Source organism: Anarhichas minor, unplaced genomic scaffold (genome assembly GCF_050575085.1).
Source record: "Anarhichas minor isolate MPS153535 unplaced genomic scaffold, ASM5057508v1 ptg000040l, whole genome shotgun sequence".
NCBI lineage: Eukaryota > Metazoa > Chordata > Actinopteri > Perciformes > Anarhichadidae > Anarhichas > Anarhichas minor.
Window position 1 is genome coordinate 9,808,276 of NW_027466486.1, and position 20,876 is coordinate 9,829,151.

The 20,876-nt window shown below is 41.6% G+C and overlaps 2 protein-coding genes across 6 annotated transcripts in view; both read left to right on the plus strand.

The window, feature by feature from the left end:
• Positions 1-20,775, plus strand: part of LOC142968723 (G patch domain-containing protein 2-like) — a 44,818-nt gene extending 24,043 nt beyond the window's left edge. The window contains exons 10-11 of one of the 2 annotated variants that reach the window (XM_076108721.1): positions 17,091-17,207; positions 20,116-20,775. In XM_076108721.1, coding sequence (XP_075964836.1) covers positions 17,091-17,137 — 47 coding nt within the window. In that variant the 3' untranslated portion in view covers positions 17,138-17,207; positions 20,116-20,775. Of the gene's footprint in view, positions 1-1,426; positions 6,612-17,090; positions 17,208-20,115 lie in introns of those variants that run through there. The other variant, XM_076108720.1, reaches the window with a different exon arrangement.
• Positions 18,154-20,876, plus strand: part of esrrb (estrogen-related receptor beta) — a 61,611-nt gene continuing 58,888 nt past the window's right edge. For 2 of the 4 annotated variants that reach the window (XM_076108712.1, XM_076108713.1), the window contains exons 1-2: positions 18,154-18,460; positions 20,116-20,295. In XM_076108712.1, coding sequence (XP_075964827.1) covers positions 18,432-18,460; positions 20,116-20,295 — 209 coding nt within the window. In that variant the 5' untranslated portion in view covers positions 18,154-18,431. Of the gene's footprint in view, positions 18,461-20,115; positions 20,296-20,876 lie in introns of those variants that run through there. The other 2 variants (XM_076108714.1, XM_076108717.1) reach the window with 2 other exon arrangements.

Genomic DNA, 20,876 nt, shown 5'->3' on the forward strand with positions numbered 1-20,876 from the left:
AGGTCTGAGAGCCATTACACTGTTTAGCGTGTGCAAAAATAGGATAGGTGTAGGTGTTATGAATATTTGAGCATGCGTACTCTGATCCTTTAATGTTGTCACCCTGGAGGATGGGGGCACCACCGCCCTATAGCAAGGAGGAGGAGCATGGCTGCATGAGGACATTCCTTCGCCAAAAAGTGTTTTTTGGCACCTCCCGTGCCCTTGTTTCCCCGTGTGAATCAACCTCGCACTTAGTGGTGTGGATCCACTCTGGCTTCCCTTCCACCGTCAGGGAGATTCTCGTGGTTAGCAGCACTTGGTGTAGACCTCTCCATCTAAGAGACACAAACACAAAAGAAACCAAATTCAAACTAGAATTACAGCCTTGCCTTGTCTGTCCAAAATGTCATCAGTTTGTGCTGTTCGTGAATCACATTGTTTGATTTTAAGGCTTAGATTAAATTCGTACCCCATCTAAAAGCATTTGATAAACTTTGTCACTGACTCTTTTGGTCTAATTCATGGTTTTGGTGCAGTTTCTATAATTTCAGAAAGCTCTCCTAAGGTTTTAGAATTACATGAATTCTTACCATTATTTTAGGATTTAGATGTTTATTAGGATTTGCACTTCCTGACTGTCGATTGGAGCAGCATTTTCTACAAATGGTATTAGCCTATCAGCGAGATGTAAAGGAAATTCTGTGAACAGGCCTGTTTTTCAATCTGATGGGTATTCTATCTGTAACAGCTCTATTTTGGTATTTCTATTCAACAGGGAAATTACAAGTTTTACTAACATTGTTAGTGTACATGTCTCTAAACACAGCTTCGTCATAACAACAATAAATACATTTTCTTTACCAAAATATTTGCAGCCTTTGCACACAAGTGATCACTATTAATACATTTACAACTGCCTTTCTCAGTAAAGCCTTACTACAATTAACCAGAAAAGAGGACAAAAATCAGACAATCACACAAAAGACAAACAAAAGCTATTGACACCGCAACAAGCATTAAACAACCTGCCACTTTAACAACAGAGCAAACCATTATACCAAGGCAACAACACAGAAATGGGGTAAACGTAACTCAGTATGAAAGTAAAAAAGGGAGCCTGCTAAGTTATTGCACACTTAATAGTACGCGCGCGCACACACACACACACACACACACACACACACACACACATTACTTTTCTTGACAACACAGCGGATGAAATTGTGGGTAAAGATAAAATACTGCAATTTCTTCCCATTTTGTATAATATATTGATAATCCTATAGTCAGACTTTTCTTTTCCCAATTTAGCAATTTCAGTCATCCCCTTTTTTCAAATCAATGGAAAAGAATAATCTTCACTAACTCTCTTTCCCTGACATTTTGCTGTATGCTTTTTTGGTGTTTTTGGACCTTCAATTACTTTCTGCTTTGATTTCTGTAGGACCTCCTGAAAGCGAAGGAAGAAAATCAAAACATGAATCCGATGCATTTGAGGCGTTCTCCAATGGTCCTGAAAATGATTGAATTAAAAGCAGCATCGACACAAAAGAAAACACAACAAAACCATATATCCAATGCAAGTTTTTAAATTTAAAAAAAAGACATTTGAATTGTGAATCCAGTAACTGTGGGTACCTCATTGCACACACATATTCCCAGTCTCCCCGTCAAACTACCCTCCAGCATTACTTATCAGCGACCAGAAGCGGAGCTCCAATAAATTAGTGATCTAATTAATCCACTAAACAGAAAACTGTGGGTTCTCACTGCTCATCCATTAGTACATTTTTCTGTGTGTGTAATAAAGCAGTGCTTACAAGTCTGCTTTACAGCACTTAGTTCAGTCACATTTACTCATGCCAAATATTCAACTTAGTTACATTTTTCTTGTTCTATGATCCCTTAAATCGGCACACAGGGTAAGAAGATAAAGGGGAAAGAAATGTATCTTTTCTTCATTTACCCAGCGTGTGTCTCTGTAAGGATCCTGTTGAAAATGTCAATTTGATTTGAACATCTGTATTTCAGGTCAATCTCAATTCAGGTGAATAATAGAACAAACTCCAATCTCAGTTGTCCTTACTTGTAATATATACATTTATTGCAACACAAATATGAATTCAGAGAAGATCTTGGTACAGCTTGCATTGACAGAGTCGTACCAAAAACTAAGTAGTACATTTACTCAGCTTCATACAGACTATCCCATGTCATATAGAATCAGTTTTAATCACACTACCTTGGAGAAATCAAAACGATGTTGTGTGTGTGATCCTTGCTTCAGACTGTTGGATTCGGAAACATCTACAATGTCCTCATTTATGATGATGTTCATACGTCAACAATTTTCCATGATACATACTATACTATGACATTTAAATGTATACTCAGCTGCGACGGCGACGCTGGTATCGTCTTCCTTGTGAGTCTGTGTGTGAGTCAGACAGGTGTTAATGTTTCGGTCCGTTTGAGGGCAGATTGTTTCACCATGATAGTGTTGCAACCATTTACAATGCAATCACGAAACTTTCCAGGTGAGTAATTGACGAGTTGGTCGAGTTTGACGATAGGCGTGGTCAGTGCAACAGGGTGAGGGGGCCATTGGCCCACTTTACGCCCCAGGCCACATTTGAAATGTGTATAGTTGTCATTGTGAATGACTATATGAATGTATAGTTGTCAATACATTATTTGTGAAATAATAGATGACGATATAACATAGTCAGATATAGTGATAACTGCTAAATCATAATTTATCAAGAAAAAAGACAGAAGTCTAGCCGTGATGGTGATTCTCTGAGGCTCAGCTACGGCAATGCTTTGAGCTAAATGCTAGAGTCAGCATGCTTCATTTGCTCACAATGGTTTATTGCTTTTCATGTTCACCATGTTAGTTTAGCGTGTTAGTATGGAAAAATGTGCTTATCAGCTCTAAACAAAAAGTACAGCTGGTTCACCAAGGTGATGACAATGTACCATGAGGGGTATAATGTAATACATTTAATTAAAACCTCCAAAAACAAAACAAGCAGGAGGAAATATCATTAGGATTCATCATCTGGGGACCATGAATACCTGTACAAATTGCCATGGCAATCCATCCAGTATTTAGGATTTTTCAGTTTGACCAAAGAGATGGACACATTGACACAGTGACACCCATAGAGCTGCTGCAAGGGTGCAAAACATTACCTACCAGATTTGACACCATATTTGGTCCTGTTGAATACGAATGTTAGTGTGGCTGCAGTGTGGCTGACAGAGAAATGACTCCCTCTACAGATGGAGAACATCAGTAGATCCCCCAGCGCTGTTAATCTTGCGACTGAATGCAGTAGACAGTGGTATAGTTACTATGCCACATGTTGAGAGTCAGAGCAATTCTCTCCGCTCACTGGTGGTCCATGGTTACAAATCACATCATCAGCTGTCTGAGCACCCACAGCCACCTCTTCTCCGCCAGATTGATGGTGAAATGGAGGAAAAATCAATGGCTTCCTCTCGTCAGAAAGAGCCAGCTCTGTCATGTTTGGGAGTTTGACGTTACCCTCTCTTACTCTCTCTCCACGATGGGAAATTGAAAGCCGAGTTTGGGCAAATTGACAGGCGTGAATAGACTGGAGTGTTTCAACTCGATATAATGACCGATTTCAATCTGCTGGCGACGATCACAGTGATCAGGTTGAGTTTAGGTAAACGATAGTTAGTCTTCAAACTGACTTGTGAGCTCCTGTGTAGGTGACCCTGCGAGTAACAGCAGTCAGTTTTCTTACCAGTCACCCCCTCAGGAGTCCCCCTCCATCACTTCATCCTTATCACCACCATGACACACTGCAACTGTGAAGCAAGGTTTCCATTCACTGCCTGTTCTGAAATGAGCAAGCATCACTGAGCTTTTTCATGGCGACACACATTCCGCCCTAATGGGAAATTCAAATATCACATATCAGCTGAATGCAATATTCACTTAGCGAGAGATAACACTCTATTTGATGTGTCCCATGTATCCAGTTCAGAATAGGCACGGCTCAGCCTCTGACACCAGATCTGACTGTGAAACTCAGGTGTATAAATTCTGTCTGAAGCTTGTGTGCAGCCTGTTCCTTCACTCTGTGTGCTTTATCGGTGTGCATGTGTTGGTCCTCTTGTGTATTTGAGGCAGAGCAGATTCCAGGGCATCTGTGCTTGTCCTGCTTCTTTTCCCGTGTCTTTACACCAGCACCATCCCTTTTCATTTCTGCTGGCATTCTAATCAGAGCATTACGAGCTTCAGCGGGTGAAGTACGCAGAAAGTTGTGTTTCCTGACAGCCAATAAAAACCGTATAATCTCCCTGATTCAAGTGGCCCATTTAAAAAAAAAAAATACTAACTAGTGCTATCACTCAGACCACCCCCTTCCCTTTTTCTCTAATGCCTTTTTTTATTTAATATATAGCCCATGAAAAATGAGAGACTCCCGCTTCACCGTGTAGATATTTTGTTGCTGATGATCCGAGACGAATTTCCATCACAGCTTTGTTTCCAGCGGGTGAGCGGATAATCTTTTACAGCGCAGGGAGGGAGGGCACAACTCCCATCAATCTCCAGGGCATATAGCCGCCGCATGGTTGGCTTGCCTGACCAGAACGCCTGCACGGAAGCACGCCGGCCCCCCCACTCAGGGTCAGGAGCCACCAGGGGACGTGGCCACACTGGAAGCTAACCTATGGAGCAACCACCTCCCAAACCTTCCGTAACCTCCAGAAAAGTGCTTCACTTCTGTTCCATTATTCCTGTCATTGTTATTATGTCGTTTTTCTAACAAGGCGGTCACGTCTGAGAGAGCAGCATTGCTTTCCTGCTGACAGCCCTGTGAAACCGTGTTTGCAGCACAGGCCTCAGCTGCTCCTTTTGTCAACACAAAGCCGCTCCAGAGGTTTCACCCCTCGGCGCTTCTCAGCCATGTGCATTGTGTGTTGTAAGGCAAAAGGTTTCCGTTTTAGTTGTGGCATCCTGCCCAGGCAGCCTCTTGAGAGGGGGCCCCTGGTGGCCCCCGTGCTGGTGAAGTGGCGAGCAGGCATGCGGCACGCTGCTCTCCGAACCCCGCTGCCCTGGCAATCGCCTGCTGCACAGCTCCTCCCGTGGAGACTATGCCGCGCTGATTGACAATAATGGGAAGTGGCAGAATCGATGGGAGACAACAGAGGGGTGCATGTGAAATTCTCCCGGAGCTTCCAGTCACAGGCCAGGGGCTTTGGCACCACTCACCTGTCATCCCTGCAGCACCAGGATTAGGGCCTATGACAGCAGGAGCAGCCTGAAGAGAAAGATGCTATGGTCGTCATCGCCACTGACAGCCTGGAAATGGTGCCTCTCCTGCACACGTAGACTTTTTTTGTGTCGTTACCAAGCTTTACCCGCGCACCACACCTCAAATTGAGACAACAACAAAATGACCAAACACAAGAACATGAGACGTAGAATAACCTGAAAGGAGTGGACGACATGGCCTCTAATGAGCCATTTAAGTCAGTGCTTCCAAAAGGTATTTCATTTCAAGGATTCAAATAGCAGTTCACCTTTTGCTTGGGCATGGGATGTGTGTGTGTGTGTGTGTGTGTGTGTGTGTGTGTGTGTGTGTGTGTGTGTGTGTGTGTGTGTGTGTGTGTGCAGCAGTAGCAGCGGATGGAGGGCAGGTGTCGTGACAGAAGGGACACTCCATCCTCTAATTGATCAGCAAAAGATGCACATGAAGAAGACGTTAAAGCTAAATGAAGTCATAACGGTGGATTGAGACATTTATTAAGTCTGACGAAAGGCCCTCAGAAACGTTGAGATTGTTTATTGATTTTTGTGTTTTGGCTGGCTGCGCAGGAGTAATCGCTCGTGCTGCTGCTGAGGCGATGGGGCTCGGGTGCAGCCAAATGTTCGATGGAGGAGCTGACTTCCTCCTAAAGGAGGCAACTTTAAGCAGCAGAACACAGAGCCTTCATTATGACTGCAATTGTTTTATCATTTATATAAGGGCCCTGACCTGATAAGCTGTCAGTCAGTTAGCTGAGAACGCCGACCACTGTCATGTGAAATGATTACTGATGTATTGCTGGTATATTAACAGGTGCAAAAACGTAGTGTGTTCTCAGAGCGGCATAGTTTTCCCACGAGGTGTACATACAGAAAACTGCTCTTTCCTGTTGTGAAAGTGCAAGTAATGTGTGCGTGTGTGTGTGTTTTAGTGTGTGAACATACTGTACATCTAATGTATCGATAGTGCTGTTTATTTATCAGCACTTTACTGCGATATCTCGCAATCAAGGTCCTGCTAAAAAAAAAAAGAAGCATGTAAGCACATTTTTTTGTCCAATGCCCTTTGATATTATTTTAGTATTATATTATATTTACCACTAGTTAATGAAGTGATTAGTCAATCAAAGGAACACAATTTACATCATCTAATAGCCATTTGTTTTCTGCCTGCTTTATATCTTGTTAAATTACCTAACTTGTAACAACAACAAAAAATAATTAGAGTTCACTTTAGGCCGTTTAGACTGATAATGACAATAACTGTTAGTTGCAGCTCATAAGCATATTACCTTCTTGAAATATTTCTCTGCCAAGAAAGGAAATAAAAATTGAAATTTCACTGCTTCACGACTGTCCCACTGTACACACATGCCGGTGTGTGTGTGTGTGTGTGTGTGTGTGTGTATGCGCAGAGTGGTGCTGGTGAGTGTTAGGTAGAGTTCAACCATACTGGTGACATCAATCTGCCTGCTCTTTATTAGACGGAGCAGTGAGCTGTAACTGACTGCATTGTCCACAGATGGACTGGGGCCCATAGCACACGGGACCCTGGTCAGCCACCCTGACAATACAATCAATAACCACACACTCATTATGGGAGCCCTGCCTGCCTTCTCCTGCCTTCCTGCCCCGTGGAGCCTCCCTCCATGCTTCACCATATCTTTAACTCTGTCCACCCTTTTCACTCTATATTTCAAGTTGTTTCCAGTTTTCCTACATATTTGACTTTGAGTCTGTACGGCATTTAGTTTTGCCCTCAAATGACATCAAAAGCTGAAACAAGATCGGGCGAGAAGACACTTAGACGTCCCAGCTCGAGCTACTCAGGCTGCTACGGTATTCAGTAGTCCGGCTGGACGGTAGTGGATGACAGTGATCCAGCATGGAGCCTAGGGCCTATAAATGGTAATGCCCTCCACTTGCCTTCCTCATAAAGCATAATAAAAGGAGGATATAAATCCTACCAATTAGCTGCGTCCATCAGTCGCCTTAATTGGAGTGTCGTGACTGGCTAGGGGATGACCTTGTGTGCCAGAGAGCCAAGACAGACGAGGGGGCCAGGGGGGGGAGATCTATGTGGATGTGGAGGACTTGGGCTTCTTTAAATCAAATGTATCTAACAGGCCATACTGTAGTTAAGGGTCGAGCCATATGGCGGTAAAACGTTTATGCTGACTCGCCGTGTTGATGTTGTCAGTTTAAATGTGTAGGGTTTTTAAACGCATATGAATATGCTTCAGGCCAACCGCTGACTATAATTAGAACGTAAAGGAGCTGAAAATGAAAATGATTACGCAGGTAAAGAAAATGTTGTTCTGTGTTCACCTCACCTGTCATCTCTCAGCCACTTCAGTGTCTCTTTGCAATCGGCAGTTTTTCGTCAAGTAAAATAGATGCCTAACATAACACGACTATTCCCAAAGCACGAGGATGAAATCTTGAAACTTAACAAGCTGAAATATAGCTACCAGCAGAATAATTGTAATCAAAGACGACAAATCAATAGAGCTCAATGGAGATTTATTTCACTGTTTCCGGACATGAAGCACTCGGCATTTTACAAGTGGACCTCTAAGACTTTTATTATTACAGGCACTAACTGACATACGGGTGAAAATAATGTCCCGTAAACTAGTTATTCAATTGACTTTAGAGTGTGTTGAGTAACTGTACTTATGGAAACAATATGACTGATATAGCACTGTACCCCAGACACACAGACATTGCCTGTGATCAATGACCACAGGTTTTCTAAGTTCAAGGCTCCACTCATCCAGTAGGGCTTGTTCTTTCTTCCCCTGAGCGCAGCAGTTATATCTATACCCTCCGTCCTCGTGTGGGTTTGGCCGCCACACCTTGCCTCTCAACACCTCAGTCAAGCACTCTCTGTGGCCACTCAAACCTGAGACCTCAGCTTCCGCTCCTGCTACGAACATCCACTATCTCATGACACTGCTCTCTCCGAGAGGAAACACTGGACCCGTTTGTCTGTGCGGGAGCTCCGTGTGCAGACGCTGATGTGTCCTTACACTGCGCTTTCTCTCTCTGCTCCCATCCCTCCACCTTGGGATTAAAGCAGTAAAGACCAGTTAACCAAGCAGCTGTCGGAGGAGAGTTTCTCTCCGGTTGACTGAGGGCCGCCGACAGTTGTTTCCTTTCTCTCTTACCGTCCGGAGATAATTCAGTCAACAGGCTTTGAACTGCAGATAAGAGAGGAAGAGGATGATCCGGGGGTTGGGCCTACTGTATATGGGGCAGAGGCAGAGTAGTAGAAGGGCAGTACAGGCAGAGGAAGCTGCAGGAACAGGTGTATGGGAACTGGAGAGGTCCAAGTAAGATAAGAGCTGAGACGGACGCAACTGTCCAATTTACAGTACACTCTTAGTTTTATGTGGTTTGAAATGGATATAGATTTTTGTGCTTATACATAATAACTTCTTAACTTTTATGCTAACACTTTTCTTTTTTGCATTCACTACTACACAGTCGGCCCTCCTGCACTGGAACATTTAATGATCACATGGCACACGACCTTATCAAACACGCAAGTACAATTTTCCAATAGCTGAAATATGATCAGACCCTGAGTTTGGTCAGATCTTAATCTACAATTCACTTCATCATAAGACCAACGAGTCATATGATTTTCCTAATGACCTATTGTCCATACTCAGTCGTATCTCCTGTGACTGCACATATTTGAGGCCCACCATCATCCTGTTCTTTTCCGTTCCGTTTTATGAATGCAAAAAGATGGGGGAGAGGAAATTAATTTCCAATAAACGTTTGACAGAGTGGCTTTTGTTTTGTCTCGGGCACGTGGTTTTGCATACCTGCCAGGTGTTGTGCGACGCAAACCCCACTGGGCCCCATGCTCTGTGGAAAGGTGCACGATGAAAGGCCTCGGGTGGCCCATCAAAGGGTCCATTGAGATCCAGCCACGAGCAGGACAGAGGGCCACAGTGTGGGCCGTGGAAATGTGACACCCTCTGACAGAAGCTCCATACAGCCCACTCAGGGCCACGCTGACAGCATCGCTCGCAGGAGATCAGGCGCTCTCTCATTCACTTCTACTGACTCTCTACCTGCTGACCCCGGCCAGAGAGACAGCTAGAGAGACAGAGAAAGAGATGTTTACAATCAGAGAGAGATTGCCCTGAAAAGAACATGGTGACATGGATCATCTTAAGCTAAGTTCACCTTATGTAAAACAATTGATGATCCCTTCGATAGATATTTACAGCAAAGGTTCCAGGTATTTTTGAGAAATAAGATCAAAATATTTTAAGAAATCACAATTAAGACAACATATTTTGCAGTGTACTGACCTTGGACATGTGTGGACCATGGCTCTTTTCACCTGTGCAAGGATATCTGATAAGTGATGTTCTATTCATGAATGATCTGTGAGTTCACAGTATGTGTGTAGGACCAACAAAGTTAATCTTGGTGTCAATCCATGAATCCGCACTACGTCTTTCATAGAGAATACTGTGGTAGTAACTGCTGTGATTACATGGTGATACATCAGAGGGACTGTGGAAAAAAAGTTCCTATTTCATACCACATACTCATTTTTTTACAGTATGTACTATATGTAATAGTCACACTGTTCTACCATTAATAAAAAAGAAATGAATATACTTTACAATTGTACACTAACAGCACAATACATGCGCTACTGGACCTTGATCCCACGGTTATTATGATATACAGTAATATACAGTACCCAGCAGTATATATTTGAAATTAGCATCAACTTTACCAGCTGCAACATTAGAGATGCTTACACATGAATGCATTACTTATTACTTATAACCCAGTGATATAATATAATTGATCATTCTGCATAATGAGTACTTTTACTTTTGGCAATTTAAGTATATTTTAAAGCTCATACTTTTGTATTTTTACTCGTAAGATTTTGAATACAGGACTTTTACATGCAACAATGTTTTTTTTCCACTGTGGTGTTGCTACTTTTACTTAAGTAAAATATTGGAGTACAACTTCCATTACCGTACTACATTACGTAAAACATCAAATATTTTCTTCGAAATGATGTGTAGCCTGGAATTTTGACAGAATTTCAGACTAGGGATAAAGTGAGCATCCACAACTATGGAGCTGCTACAGAGAAAGACTTGGTATACACAAGTAGTACGTTTTTCCATTTTTATTAAATAGCTTGAAGACAAAGAGTCTATGCTAGTGGTTCTGTACAAAGGAACAGTGACACTGCTAACATCCTGATGTTTATAAGGTTATTTTACCAGGTTCACCCTCTCAGTTTGCAAACATTTGCAAATAAGCTTGAGGTTTTTGAGAAACATGAAATGGTGAACCAACCAACCCAACAGACTGACATTGCCATCAGAGCATCTAGCGTGGCTATAAAGCAACTCATTCGTTCTGTTTTAAAATATGGACAATATAATAAAAGAAACGGTGAGAAAATGACTGAACGCTTTCCAGACATCTTTGCACAACTGAGATTTGCCACAAACGCACAACACAGCTGCACTTCAAAGTTGAGGATCTTTCAGCGGAATGATCTTATTAACCAAGCACCTCCCGAATATCATTCCTACACAGATAAAAATGAATGTGTTTTAATGAAGTGTAATATAATTTTAACTGCAGTTCCTCAAATTAGCAGTGGCTGGGTCACGACTGGGCTGCTGCTCCCATCGATGCCCTCAAATAGGCTAAGCCTCACCTGTCGGGCAGTAAAAGAGCACACGGGCCCTTCAATCACCAGTGAGTGAGCAGTGGACAGGTTCCTTTCCTCAAGCCCACAACGGTAGGTATTAATAGACACAGGCAAACAGAGACTCATACTGATCAGCTAATGCATGCAACTGTATGTGTTCATTTATATATTTTAATCAGATTTAAAAACAATGTAAACTTGATTTGTAATATATATATATATATATATATATATATATATATATATATATATATATATATATATATATATATATATATATATAAATATATAATTTATATATAATAAATATATATATATATATATATATATATATATATATATAGAGAGAGAGAGAGAGAGAGAGAGAGAGAGAGAGAGAATGGAACAATATTTCCGAATATATCAGTTGTTTGCTTCTAGTTAATCTGATCAATATGAGGGGAATAAAACATATGATTTCGATATATCAAGCCCTCAGTTCTCGTTAATAATGCGAAACAACATTCAAACACCAAACTTGATTGCACCATCCTGGCCATTCAAGCTCATCACCTTTAAAAGACACAGCCTTAAATAATAAGAGTTGTGCGTGTTGACACCCGGGCTGATGTTTGTTGCTCGGTGATATATTGCATCGGCAGAGCAGAGCAGTTGTCTGTGCTCTGCACCTGCACCAACCATTCAGCCTGAAGTCTATAAATCCCAGCGCTGCGAGGAATCACAGAGCTGAAATGTTCCACGGCCTGCTCACTGGACCCTGGGTTTGCCTCCTCTGTCACCTTACACCATGTGAACCCCTCAGATATGTGTTTTTGTTCGTGCACATATATGTTTGGCTTTGTGGTGGAACCTTTGCATGCGGCGGTGCTTTGATTAGCTGCCCTCACCACACCAGCGGTACTCCCCCCCCCCCGCTTTCTTCTGCGTCGCACCAACCCCCAACAGCACGTGCCACCGGGCTGTGCATATACAAATCACTACGGCCTTGTTAGCATAGTTTAGTGAAGATGTCAGCTTTACGAGGGCCAGGATGCTTGCTATGCGTGTCAGGGACAGCAGGGGAGGGGCTGACCCACAAGGGGAGTACAGCGGGGCCCACAAGCCCTGCACTGTAAATTTAGGTCTGAGGTATGGGAGCTGTGAAACGACAGGCCCGGACCTCTGTGGAACAGCGTGAACCCACGCCGCACCGTGTGATTTAACAGGGACACAGCAGAGCAGGCAGAATTGAAACTGAGAGAATGGGATCCTCGCATCAAATAAAAAGAGCGCTTTGTTTTCTGATATATCATAAATAATAATTTGATCATACATCACCGAAGATGCCTTTTCATGTGCTCATAATCAAAACTACGATAAATGGACATTTGCTTATGAGTATTGTTTTGTGTGTGTGTGTGTGTGTGTGCGGAGGGTGCTGGCATCATTAGATTGTTAATCTCATTTCCTTTCTGATGATTGAAAATGGAGAGAGGCTCTGAGTTTATCAGGCAGATAAATGGACGCCCATCCTCTGAGAAGATCTAATCTGTCATGCGTCAAGGCTAGGGTTCACCTGCTGCCGGATAATAACCATGTCGAAGGGCACAGATGATTTAGGAGAGCCCGGCTCTTTGTTTGCCTTTGCAAACACCTGATGGTTTCATTAATTAACCGGCCACAATTAGCGGCCCACGTCACGCCAGGTAGGCTGTTTCAAGAGAAATATGAGATATTAAAAACCAGGGAGGAACTCCATTAGAGCTGACCTTTTCTGTGAAATTACTGATATTTGAGATTTAATTCAGAATTCAATGAAAACTTCATCTTTATTCTTATGGCTGAGGCCCTTTCTGTCTCCAGTCTGAAATGGGGTCTCCCGCAGCCTGTAGGTCGTTAATTATGATCTTTATAAATTAAATTAAGAGGATGTCACTGCTTGATTTTTTTATCTTCCTGTCCTACAGGTTAAAGAGTAGATAAGATATGTATCACCTCTTGACTGATCTCCTACATATTAATTATAAAATGTATCAAATTCCCAATTGGCTTTTTTCTTACAGTCTGCTTTCAGTTATCAAGACAACATGTATTGCACATTACCAGAATAAATTGAAAGTATATCCTTGTGAGTTTATTTGAACAAATGGCCTTTCTTCCTGTGAGGCTAAAAACAATCTCAGCTATTCACCTGATAGTTAGGTAAAATATTCAGCGACTGCAGCTGCCTTGTGACATGTGACAGATATGGACCCAGGGACTGAAAAGACAATGTAATTCTGAGGGTATCCATCCTGATAAAAATGCCTTTGGCAAGATTAAGTGCAGTGTATTGTTAGACAGTAACGTTTTAAGATGTGTAATACTCCAGATGATTTTATACTCGCTGAAGGGGAGGTAGAGCTGAGAGTGCTCTTCCTCTATCACATTTCTGTTTTACTCTCCTTTTTTCCTCTCTCTGTCTTTAACTTACTTTTAAACACAAACACACTGAAGCACAAAACGACCAGCACGCTCATCTCTCTAAGTCTCCCATTCCAGTCTCGTACTTTGACTCGGGGCCACTGCAGCTGCCTGCTCTCACCTTTCATCTTATCTCTCCCTCTCTTTCTCTCACACACAACCATGTACACAAAAAACACACACAGCCACTGCCAACCGCATTGCATTTATTTATTCGTTATATTTCCTAATTCAGTTTGACGAATGAGTGACAGCTTGACACTTCATTCGGCAAGATTAATAGAACGACACAATATTTACGTGGCAGAGACAGCCAATTATCCCACCATCTATCATCCAGATTATCTTTCTGATTGAAAACTACTCGTCCATGTAATCGGAATTATTTGGAATTAGAAGGGAATTTATGGCTTCTTGTGTCACTTTTTCTGGACGGTGGTAAATTAGAAATATTAGATACATAAAGAGAGTATAGGAAATGGGATAAATAGAGGCCTGGAATTAATGTCGCTCATTTCCATTTTACTTCCTGCCACTGTGGGTGCACCTAAATGAACCCCAATATTATTTTCACAAATTATTGACGCACACACTGTAGGATATATATTCTGTTGATAGTGCTAATACAATGATGTGGATATGTTTGATTGAGCAATGAGTTGTTTTAATCAGAAAGCAGAATTGAATGTGTTGAACTTTGAAGACAGTAATGGATGGATCTTATCAACAGAGATAGCCTCGTGTGTATTGATCTCTGGCTATGTTTTTAAATGTCCATCTCACTCAAGGCAGAACCTACATTAGTTTACTCCTTCAACCTCTGTCCTTCAGCCTCTGTTGATTAATTTGCCCGACTCTTTCTATCTCACCCGACAATACTTTGTATTCTGTTTTCATACATCACCTTTTTGTACCATTCTCTTATCAAACTTTCATCACTTGATTAATTTACCTAATCTCTGAGCTCTGCTTAATGTCTTTGAGTATCTACGTTTCATAGCGAACCCATATTTCCATTCTACTTTTAATGCAAAACAAAAGGACAGAAGAAATGAAGTGTACCGGCAGACTGTAGAGGTATGTGATGTGGTTGTCAGATCAGTTGTGACCCAATGGATGGACAGGACTAACAGTAAAAGCTCCAGCGCGTCTGCACCACACTGCAGGAATCAATATGCTCCACTTGTGCATAATTTTAAACTTGTTTTTAAACAGCTATACCTTAAATTCAAATACACTTATAATGCAATCTGTTTGCCAATGTGGTCAACAGCTGAACGAATAATAAACGTACCTAATATTTGTTATGGTACATGAATTGACTGAGCATTTTTCACTGTAGGTCTTTCATAATGAAATTTGGAAAGTGACGTTTCATCCATTTAGTAAATCCTGGCAGTCTAAAAGCCGAGCACTCAGTCATTTCTTCTTTTAGAAATGGTGAAAATTGCCACATATAACAATGTTGCTGGGGTTTGATTTTATTGGCCGGAGTGCGTTCAGACTTGTAAATGGGATTATGCCATCCCAATATAGTGCTTCTACAACTAGCTTGTTTATTTTTATCCTCTTATTAAGGGAGTTGAATCCTTAAAGGGTGCCAAAATTATCCCGCAAACCGCTGACAGGGAAAAATGAAAGGTCTCTAACGGTTATTATAAGCAATCTGTCTGCATTGAAGCACAATGTGACTGCTGCGCTTGCGATACCAACGAGGTGACCTCAGTGAGATGGGGAGGAGAGACATGTTGAAAGTCAGACACACCGTCTGGATGGGACCACCAGGAATATACAGACATCATGTTTGCACCACATCCACCCTCAAAAGGACACTCACCATGGACTGTAGAAGTTGTCATTTGACCGTTTTATAATATATCCTTTAGTACATTATCTGAATGTTTTGTATGTGTATTTAACAGTATGTGGGGCAATCATTTCTGCAAAATGATATCAAAACCTTTATAAATGTAGGTTATTTTGTAGACAAGCTACACTATTAATATATATCAGTACTTCTCACTGATTTGATGGTATGGACTAGGTACCTAGTAAAGTCATTGGTGAGCAGCAGCCTTCTCTGGCTGACATTTACAGCGGACGCACGGAAAGATAAATCCATCATATCAAATCCATACCATTCGCTACCTAAGGAATATGACCTCCATCCCATTGGGTCAGAGATACAGGTTTCCAAAAATTCGGTGCAAAAGGTTTTCATTTACCCATGTGCAATAAGCGCTCTTAATTCTGATACATTATAAACCAGCCTGTTGCTTCCCTACGCAGCTTAGCATTATATTTTAGCGTTAATCTTTGTGTTAGAGTTTCAGCACCATACACCCAATATTTTGCATACACACTGTGTTTATGTTTCATGTTTTTTTTTTTATGTTGCCTTGCCGCAAAAATAATTTCCTCTTGTGGGAAAGTAAAGATGAAGTGAAGTTAACTGAACTGATCAAATGAAACACAGAGCTCATTCATGGAGGATTCAGTTTAGCAAGATTAAATCAGATACCAAAACCTGTACACGGACAAGATGGACTTCTACCGCAGTGAAGAAAAGAACAATAGATACTCGTCAACTTAACGAGATATAATCAAAAATATGGCTAATCATGTTTTGCTACTGGCCTGTCAGTGCACCAGGAAAGCCATGTGTTGTTGTTTTTTTGTTCGTAAATTATTCCTGTAACAGTCAAAAGAGACATGCGGTTAATTTTCTTGATAATGTTATTCCAATAAAAAGCATTTAACTTGGCTTGATTTCCTAAATGTTATTAATCGATAATATACATTTTAATTGGCTAAGAAGCTGATAGGGGGAAAAGATATTCTGCTTCCACAAGGGACCATGACAAAAGAAAAAGTTTGAATACTTATATATTTTTATATTCAGACACAGGGATTTGTTGAGTAATCACAAAATAAAAAGTTGTAGATAATCCACCCTGCACAGTTTGACTATCCATGTCATGGAGCTGCATCAATCCATTATCTTTAATCGCTTATCAGGGTTGCGGGGGGGCTTGAGCCGATCCCAGCTGACAATAGGCGAAGGCAGGGTTCACACTGGACAGGTCGCCAGACTATCGCAGGGCTGACAAATAGAGACAGACAACCATTCAAGCTCACATCCACACCTACGGGCAATAAAGAGCCATCAATTAAACTAAGCTGCATGACTTTGGACTGTGGGAGCAAGCTGGAGAACCCGGAGAGGACCCACGCTGCCACACGGAGACCTATGCAGACTCCACACAGAAGGCCCGTCCTGCCCAGGAACCAAACCCTGTCCCCTCTTGCTGTGAGGTGACAGTGCTAGCCACCACATGGAAATGCTCTTTGTCAAATATCTTTATCATAGATGGCTGCAGGCTGCTGGTATTTTGGATATATCTCATGAGTTAGCAAAGCCAAAATCACTCTGCTGCTTGACTCCTTGGGCCCCGGGGAGCAAATTAACAGTATCAAGCTCTTGGCTTCCCTGTAACCTTTCCCCATCCTGACTGACATTTGTGTTTTCCTCTGCCTTGGGCCTGGGCGTATGGAGATGCTGCATATGTTAAATAACTGCATGCATGTGTTGCTGTAAGGGGTATGTCTATGTGTGATGTGAGAATGTGTAAATGTCTACATATGTGTGTGTTTGTGTGCCAGCCACGTCCAGCTGTTGCGTGGAGGGGCTTCCTCTGCTGCGAAACTGAGACTCTGTGCAGGAGGCGGCTACATTGGAGGGGTCGTGACCTCAGAACATGGCACAGATTCACAACGCTGGCAAGTATCCGACACTAGAGCCTCTGAAAAGAGTTGATATGTTGTTCTCGGGTTATGAAATCTGGTCAGGGTCTTGTCACATTATCATTACACTTGCACAGCACACTACTGTGCAGGACTAGGAGGTCTGACAGAGAGACAGTTAAAGAGACAGAGACATTTTACAGTCAGAGAGAGATTTTGCTGAAAAGAACATGGTGAAATAGATTATTTTAACTTAAAAGGTTGATTATCTTGTTTAAAACAATTGATGATCCTTAAAAAATATTTACAGCAAATGTTGTGGGTATTTTTGACAAAATATTTTGTCGTGACAATTAAGACAAGCTGTGTACTGACCTTTGACATGTGACATAACTCTTTTGACCTGCGCAAGGATATCTGATCAGTGATGTTCTAAATTCATGAATTGAAGGTATATGTGATAAAAAAAAAATAATCTTGGTGTCACTAAATGAATCTGCACCACATCTTTCATAGAGGCTTGTCCAAATGAAAAGTCCATGAAAGCGCTCTCAGAAATCTAGCATCTTTCAGTGTGCATACTGAACACACGACATATATTTTAGTGGTGTAACTAAGTACATTTACTCTTTGCATTAAGTACAATTTCAGAGTTAGTTGTACTTTACTTGACTATTTCCATTTTTATACTTCTACTCCACTATGTTTGTTTGACAGTTATAGTTACTAATTCATGTGAAGATACAATATTTCACATAATATACATGACCATGCAATAAAATACAATGCGGCCTTAGAAAAATGTGTGAAACGGTTCAAATGAACTCTAACTCAAACCAGCCATAACATTAAAATGCATCTTATACATGTATCAGTAATAATAACCAATTAATGTGATACATTATAGCAATATACTCTGACTGGGCCCATTCTGCTGCATAATGAGTACTTTACTTTTACGCATTTGTAACATCCAGGCTTGACTACTGCAACAGTATCCTCTATGGTGCCATAATCAAAGTCCTAAATTAACTCGATCACATCGCCTCAGTCCTCCATGACCTCCACTGGCTTCCGGTTAAACACAAGATGAAAAGTTTCTACTCAACCTACAGTACAAGGCCCTCAACAACCTGGCTCCCCCCTCTCTCACCGACCTCCTCTGCCGGCCCGCCCCCTTCCTGATGCCTCAACCTGCTGATGCCAAACTCCTACAAGTCTCTAGGACCAAGTGCCGGACCTGGGATGACTATATAAAAAATGCTCTCACATTGCCATTATTCAAAAAGGTAAAACAGTAGTAAAACTACAACATATCGGCCAAGCCAATAGCGTGAAAAACAATCCGATTTTTAAAAAATCTGAATCTCGTTACGCTGTGACTGGATGATGAAGCTGCACTGAAACACGTGTAATTGAACTTCTGAGGAGTGAAGTGGACACAGTGAATTTTAGTTCCCAGACCAGATGACGTGGTGTGGTAGAAGAGGGATGGAAATGCGGTTGGGTATATGAACCTTACAGTGGAGCTGTCATGGTGCTAATGGAGGAAGTGGAGCAGAGGGTCAGGAGTCCTCAGCACCTGTGTGGAAGATTAATGACCACAGAGCCACGTACGGGAGGGGAAGACAGACAGAAAAAGAGAGAAACTCTGAAACAGGCCTTGGCCTATCCGACTAACTCAAAGGTCAGACCTGCTTGACCTTTGCTAGGGAGCTACGATATTAACTATGCCTGTGTGCAGCACTGTCACCAGTGTTAGTCTGAACATTATCGAGACAAAATTCCCTTCAACAGATATCAAAACCAGCCTGAGTACATGCTACAACATCACCTGGGATCATCATGCTACATGTAAAGTCTGTCATTGAGCAGTTAGATTCATATTCAGCACAAGCTGTTGTCCCTTTAGACCATAAAAGCTGCTTTCAGGCAGTGATGACAGTAGAGACCTTTATGATTACCTCAGTAGCATGCAGCGCAACAGAAAAGAGATATCATCATTATCTCGACACAAAGGCGGCCCTCACATTGTTAAAACAATTTGCTGCTTGCTAATGTAGGCTGTCAGAGCGGCGCACAGGTCTAGTTCCAAGAGTTAAGTTGTAGGGCTTTTTTCCCCTCCTGCCTGCCTGGGGAATCACGGCGGGTACGAGGCTCATTTCCTCATCAAACACAGGACGAGTGATTTGGAATATTTATGAGGCTCCCCATTTAAGTTAAACATTTAACAAAAAAAGCCTCCGATTAAAATGAGACAGCAGAAAGGGTTAAAGTCCCTGTGGGCAGCCAAGGCTAAAAATTAAACATGGAATGCTGGAGATGAATAAAGTAGCAGGTCTAAGGCAGATTTCAGCTCAGTGGCATTATACTGTATAGAAGCAGTGGTTATATGGCATATGTTAAAACAAGCTTTTCATTGACTGTGACTAGAATTCTAATTAGGTATGAAGAGATAATGCTTTGATAAAGTGAATGCAAGATCATTTTTGAATAATTTGCATACTAATGTGACAATTTACTATAAATGAGACACTGCTAAATATGTCAGAAAATACGAAAATCAAGTACGTGAAAACAAAAATCTACATATTTATCTGTTTTGCTATTTATTAATCCCTTTGTGTGGAAAAAAAATACATAGATTACCTCATGAGGCAAATATCAGATGATTATTATGTGGTATGGTTCAGTGGTAAGCTAGTTAATAATCCTCAATCACTCTAATCAGAACATTGTTAAATGAAAAAAACAAACCCAGATAAGCACACATCAAATTGTTGAATACAGATACATGATGACTGTCTCTTCCAATGGTCCTGTCACAATAAAGATATCAGCGCTAGTAACCCTGCTTAGGTCAGAGGGCACGTGTAACACAATGCCGCATTGACTGTATTGATAATCTATGGCTCCCTTTCATTCTCTCTCTCCTCTCCTCTAGTCTTTGTAGCAGCAGATCATTGAGCGGCCGAGAAGGAGGGGTCAGCCAGCTCCACGGTCGGCTCAGTGACTCTCTCTGCTTCCTGTTTAATCACCAGTCCCTCAGGGATATTCTGCCATCCATCTATCACACCAAGAAAAAGTCCAGGTGCTTCATATTGCTGAGAGATGAAGGGCTTGGGTGAGGTCCAAGTGTGTATCAGTATGTGACTGTACACTGATTTTTCCAGGATGCATATGTGATCGTGAAAAATGACTGCTGTGTGTGTCAAATGATGTGTGTGTGTGTACCTATATATGTGTGTGTCCAGATTTACTGGACATGGTCACAGCTGTTATGTTTGTGGTGGAAACCTAACTTTGTGCGCTTGCAGCTACAATCCCAAGACGATCCTTTACTCATTTCAATGAGACGCGACAGGGATATCAGATCAGTTCAGATCTATAAGGAATGGTTCAACATGCTTATTTGAATTTACAGCTGCAAGATTAGATTAGTTTAGCATAAAGACTGGAAACAGAGGTAAACAGCTTCAGCATCACCTGTTTTTGTTATTTATGGTTCCTACATGAATTGCATCCATTTAACTTAGCTACACGTTATGTAATGTACCCCGCAGCTCACTGTAAACAATATCAATAACTGTTTTATCATTGTGAACACTTTATATTGAATGAGTTTTCTTGAATGCTTCCCTGGGGAGGAGGAATGCTGTTTGTTTATGATTTCACTGGCAGCCCTGAGGTAAGTGACTCATGGCT